Source organism: Hakea prostrata, chromosome 9, assembly GCF_041222555.1.
Source record: "Hakea prostrata isolate BN-2017 chromosome 9, UWA_Hpros_2, whole genome shotgun sequence".
NCBI lineage: Eukaryota > Viridiplantae > Streptophyta > Magnoliopsida > Proteales > Proteaceae > Hakea > Hakea prostrata.
The window spans coordinates 21256344-21262521 of NC_142608.1; the positions used below are offsets into that span (position 1 = coordinate 21256344).

The 6178-nt window shown below is 36.9% G+C and overlaps 1 protein-coding gene across 1 annotated transcript; it reads left to right on the plus strand.

The window, feature by feature from the left end:
* Positions 1–262: 262 nt before the first annotated feature.
* On the plus strand, positions 263–4111 carry LOC149004988 (rac-like GTP-binding protein RAC2). Its single transcript, XM_089169011.1, has 7 exons — positions 263–591; positions 682–769; positions 1780–1889; positions 1968–2031; positions 2456–2520; positions 2624–2689; positions 3203–4111. The coding sequence occupies exons 1-7, from the start codon at positions 493–495 to the stop codon at positions 3299–3301; spliced, it is 591 nt and encodes a 196-aa protein (XP_089025137.1). The 5' UTR covers positions 263–492; the 3' UTR covers positions 3302–4111.
* Positions 4112–6178: the final 2067 nt, after the last annotated feature.

The window sequence follows — 6178 nt, forward strand, 5'->3', positions numbered from 1 at the left end:
TTCACCAGCACCACCAGCAGTGGAAGACTGGAAGGCATGGCAAAATTGCAGCAAAAGATATTTTGGATTATTTTTTTTATTTTTGGCCTTTTGGGTTTCATATCTTAATCCAAACTGTAGTTGCTATAGTTAAGTAAGCCAACCTCTCCATTTGTTCCATCATTTTCCTCGTCTCCCTTGTCTAACACTTAACCAACTAACACCAGCACCACCCTTGGCTAATCTTTTTGGCTTTGGCCTTGCACTTAAAGAAACAGAAAAGCCATTTCTATCATCATTGTAAAGAAGAGAAGGTACAGCAAAAGTGGGTGACTGACTAGTGCCGTAGGTTACTAAGAATCACGAACCATATCTCTTGATTATTCTCTCTTATGGGTTCCTTTCTTTAATTATATATGAGCTGTTAATGGTCTTGGTAGTGAAATAGAAATGGAGAGAAGGAATTTAAGCCTTACAAGGTGAAGGGTAAGAGGAACAAAGAGGGTTTTGAAAATGAGCACAGCAAGATTCATCAAATGTGTTACTGTGGGCGATGGAGCTGTGGGGAAAACTTGCATGCTTATCTCCTATACTAGTAACACCTTCCCAACGGTATAATTCCTGACTATGAAGAACTGGTTTTTGTTATTAATGGGGTTTTCTGATCTCTTTGGTTCTGCTTGCCCTTTGATTTTTTGGTAGGATTATGTTCCGACAGTGTTCGACAATTTCAGTGCCAATGTTGTGGTGGACGGAAGTACAGTGAACCTTGGACTATGGGATACTGCAGGTGAGTTAAGGGTTTGTTATTTGGGTCACAGGTTACTTGATGTGATTATGTTTCGTTTGAGGAAAAAATTGTTCTAAAATCAACCCTAACAACTAATTGAACATTGGTCAGTGAATTAACCGAAGAGGCCTTTCTGTGAATTTTCAGTATGTCTCTTAATTTGGGTTTTCTTCACTGTGTGAAAACAGTACACAGAGACTAGGAAAACCAGTGAGTTGCCTACCCTGGCATGACAAAGGTGGATCACCTGGGTCAACCAGATCATTTTTAAAGTACTGCAAATTATGATAACAGAGGAAACAATTGAGAAATTCTAGAAAGCAAATTCATATTTCAGTAGTTTTTGCAATGTATGTTTACAGATTCACTCATATCCGTTTGATGTTTGTGAAAACTGGAAAGAAAATGTTAAAGTACGCAATGCAATTAAATTGTTTGATGGAAATAAACTTGTCCAGTTTGACCTGCTTCGACTCGAAGACGAATGTGATCACCTGGGGAAGCTGGGGAGTTTCTAAAAAAGTACTGCAAATTATGAAACAGAGGAAACAATTGAGAAATTTTAGGACATAAGTTCATGTTTCAATATTGTTGCAATGTGGATTAGATTCACTCATGAGTGATCGACTACAAAAAGCAATTAATTTTTTTGACGGAGTTAATACTTGTAGGTCCTTTGACTCGGTTTGAATTGAAGGAAAATGTCATAGATTCAGTCCACCTTTGGTTACATTTTAGGCCTCTATGAGTGTTTTTATGTCATGCTTATGTTATCTCTAAATTGGACTTGTCATAGATTTGGCCCCAATTCCTTGTTTTCCAATTTCAGTATGGACTGTTTTAGGTAAAATTCCTCGGTCTTTCTTATCCCTTATAATCTTTGATGTTGTTTTTTTAGTATGAAAACAACTTTACTGACAACCCAGTTCTTTGTTGATTGAATTTCAAGATCCAAAATCATCAATAAAAGGAGCTTGAACGGCCATTTCATAGTTTTGGATGTATTGCAGGGCAGGAAGATTACAACAGACTGAGACCTTTAAGTTATAGAGGTGCTGATGTGTTTCTACTGGCTTTCTCTCTCATCAGCAGGGCCAGCTATGAGAATATCTCCAAAAAGGTAATTTCTTTCTCCTATTTCAAACATATTGATATCCACTGAGCAGGGAAGAATCTAACATATTTTGTCCATTCACAGTGGGTCCCTGAACTGAGACATTATGCTCCAAATGTTCCCATCTTGCTGGTTGGAACCAAGCTTGGTATGACAAATCAATCCATTATAAATAAGAGTGTGTTGATTGTGATATTTCAGTATAATTTTGAGGCATATCAGATCAGTTGGATATTGCTCCATTACTCTCTTGATTAGTTTCGTTTAGGGAATCCAAGCTGATACCACATATTGACTCTGATGACACTCAGTAGTTAATTAATATATTCATTAAACGATCAGACGACAGTGATTTAATTCTGTCTAACATTACTTTCTGTCTGATGGCTGTTCAAAAATCTGGAACTATTGATATTTGAATGGCTGTAGTAACTCAGAATCAGCTTGGTGGTCTATGGATATTAAACCTAGAGTGAAATGTCAACTCTTTAACCTTAAAATTGATCAACTATCCAATCTTAATTTCAAAGATAGAATTTTCTTTGACAGTTATTAACTCTGATTAATTGCAGATTTACGTGAAGATAAGGATTTTTTGATGGACCATCCTGGAGCAACACAAATCACAACAGCTCAGGCAAGTCACACATGAATATACAAGCACACAAATTATAATATTCAGTATGTTATTATTGGTATAGTATCGTCAACTTCATATCACTGAGACTCAACTGGAGCAGGGTGAGGAGCTGAAGAAGATGATTGGTGCAGCAGCTTATATTGAATGCAGCTCCAAGACTCAGCAGGTATTTTGGCTTCATAACCATGCTAATATGAAATGATGTCTTATGTTCAACATAAACCACAAGCGATAACATTTCAATGCAAGCTCTGTGATGTTGGAAAATGTTGTCAACTAGGTTAGCGATAATAAATTGGATATCAGAGAGACGCAGTAGTTCCAAATCCATTCCTGTTAGCATCTACATGATTTTAGGATTCTAGAAATGGTTACTTGTCTATGACAAATTAAAGCTTTCTTCCCTCCCTAATCCCTATAATGAAATGTTCACCAGTCCTGCACCTACCATTCAAAAGGTGGCCTCTCTCTTGTTTTGGTTGCTCAGTGAAGTTTCTAGTGAGTTGATGGATGTGGACATTTGGTTCAGACACTTCTAGAGAGAAGTCTTATATAAACTGACAGAAACATAATGCTTCCAGATAAAGAACAAAATTCACTGTGAATTCTTATTTTGCACTACAGGATTAAACTGCTTTCAGGATTCAGCTAACATCTTCTGTTGGTTTTCACCTTGTAGAATGTGAAAGCAGTATTTGATGCTGCAATCAAGATTGTTTTGCGGCCTCCAAAACCGAAGAAAAAGCAACGGAAGCCAAGGCCATGCGTGTTTCTCTAGTCCAATTTCGTGTAAATGTCCTACATGAAATTATCACTGTTCGCCTTACAAATTTTCCTTCCTGTTTCAGTCACACTTAAGAGGTTAAGCAAGATCACTTGAAAATCATGATAGATGTCTTCTTTGCTAATTTGCTTTTAGCATTTGCATTATTCTCCATTTTGTTCTCTTTGCTGGACATTTCTGTATAGGCAATTGCCTCTTTTTTCATTTTGAAGTATATTTTGTTTACAATTTTCTCATCATTCAGAAGTTCAAATGTATGAAATAATTAATTGTAAGGTATGTGAAAGTAATGTGTCAATATATGTATGTTTCCAGTGTAGGCTCAAAAGTAATTTTCTCATTTTATGGTTTAAGTTATGTGAAACCCTTCGGATTTCAACCTAATATATTACACTTGTAGTCTTTTTGTAAATGTGAATTACGTGAACCCTTGTATGGAAAAGAAATACATACACCAATAACTATTGGCCTTTAGTTTCAGAAGTATATTCAAATAGTTATAATATGCCTCATGGGGATTCTCAGTTGCCTCTGCACCTGCCTCTGCTCCTGCGATGGGAACTGCATTAGACCTGAACAGGCTTGGGAATGTGACAGCAGTGATTGCTCATGTTGATCATGGCAAGACTTAACTCTCATGACAATGCCGGCCTTGAGTGTGAGCACAGCATCACCATCGCTTGTAAGGCAATCATTCATACCACAACCCTAAAACATATTTCTTTCTTTAATTTGCTCTGTATTCACTGTTTCCTGTGATCTTTGTCAAGCATCCTGTTCATACTTGTATTATCTTTTTTGGATATCTGAGATTGTTCTGAGAACCTTTTTACCAGTGTTATTAGAAAAGTATGGCATGATGGAGCGACACCTATGTATGGTTGTTCCCCATTCTTCTTTTCACCCTCTTAGGCCTGATTTGCAGACTTAAATTTCTGTAAGCAGAATTGGACTCTGCATTCTCAAATCATCTCACACCCTTGTTCTTAATCTTCCTCCTGTACCATGATTTGCAGAGTTGTATAGTAGTTAATGTCTTCTAAAATAGAAGATAAAGGAAAAGTTTTCCTTCTGATTGAGGATGTATATGTATATGTTCTATCCATCTATTCATGCAATTGGGTTTCCTTCTCTCCTTCCCCTTCAGAGCACCTTCTTATGTTGCATGATTAATGGTGGATCCCCAAACAATGGTTGGGCTATATAGATCATTAATTGCCCTGCAGGATACTCCAGAAGCTCAGACTATTCGTTTTTTTGTACTTTAATCTTTAATAAATAGCTAAAAATGCAGGTTAGACTCTTTAATATATTTGTGCTAAAACCATACCTTTTGATAAACTATTCTGTTTCAGTTTTACTCTTAGGCAGTCTCAGTTACCTCTCCGTCGTGCGCGCTGCAATATAACACCCATATTTTAAAGTGGCCAACCATCACTAATAACCACTTCTCATACGAATTTAAATGTTTACCAAGGTGTCATCAAACCATTAAGGCATTGAATATATTGCTGTTCATTTCAACTATTATTTACATGTTTACTGAAGGGATGAAGCAGCAAAAGGTTCTCTATATCGTAATTTACAATTCCCAAAATAAGCAACCTGCAACCATCTTGAGTGATTAAAAACCTTCTTGAGGAACCACTTCTGTGCTCTGCTGCTGTTTTTACCAGGAAAAAGTACCATGCTTCACCCTTGCCACTTCAACTCCCCTTAACAGCTTGGGTTAGCATGAAAAATAGCTCAATCCGAAACCCCAGAAACTCCAGTATCCATTTTGCATCCTACCTCCTTAGCATTCACAACCTGTGATTGTAGCAGTATAGTATATTTAGTAACAGAAACATGAAACATAATCATAAGATTACGCTAGCTAAACATGTCAACAGAACCAACCATATGTAGAGACACTACAAGAAAAGAGATTGAAAACATATAATCAAAACAAAAACAAAACATGGGGATCACAAGATTTATTCACTGAATTACAGAGAAGTAGCCGTTGAACTAAATTGGAAAAAAAAAAAAAAAAAAAAAAAGGTAATGGATGGTAGAACTGCAAACTATAAAGATAACAGAGGAATAGAAAATCACCTTCCGCGTGGAGGGTATGATCCAAAAAGTCAAACTATGGATTGTCAAGGGATTAATCACGCGGCCATCAAGATTGTAGGTTCCATATGCCTTGTCGGTTAATCCTATGTCTATTCTAAAATTAGAAGGGAGAATAATCCTTTACCTGGATTCTTATCCCAATATAGAATTATCATAGCGGAAGTAAATTTGATTCCACATCCTCGTTTCTCTACGAAATCTTCACCCTTAAATTTCCACAATCAGGCGGAAAGGCAATAGAATTCACAATCCAAATGTTGTAGGTGGAAAAAAGTTGAGACCAAGACTAAGGAGAAGAAGATCCACAAAAAACTTCCTCCTGTCTGTGTTAGAAAGAGTCGTAGAGCCTCACGTAGTCGTAATACAATGTTTTTTTTTTCGGAAATCTCTCACGTACTCATCCCGGCGCTTTTATATACAATTGCCCCCGCCCCGGGTTCCTGTTACCTCCACGTATGCATAGTGCATCGTGGCGGTTATCTAAATATAATCCTATATTTTGTAACCGCCCAAAAGTGAGTTTTCAATTTTGTCCTTGGGCATATTATTATTAATAAATGCCAACATGCCTTATGTGAGGTGGATTGGATTTATCCTTGCCATCCAACAGATTGTGTTTCCTTTCAATAACCTTGTGAGGCCAACTGTGAAGCAGACTGAGTGGCAAAACTTGTTCCCAAGAACAGCACTTAATATCTCCCAGACTTGATTGTTTGATACATTAAGATACAAATCACCTTTAGATTTAGGATT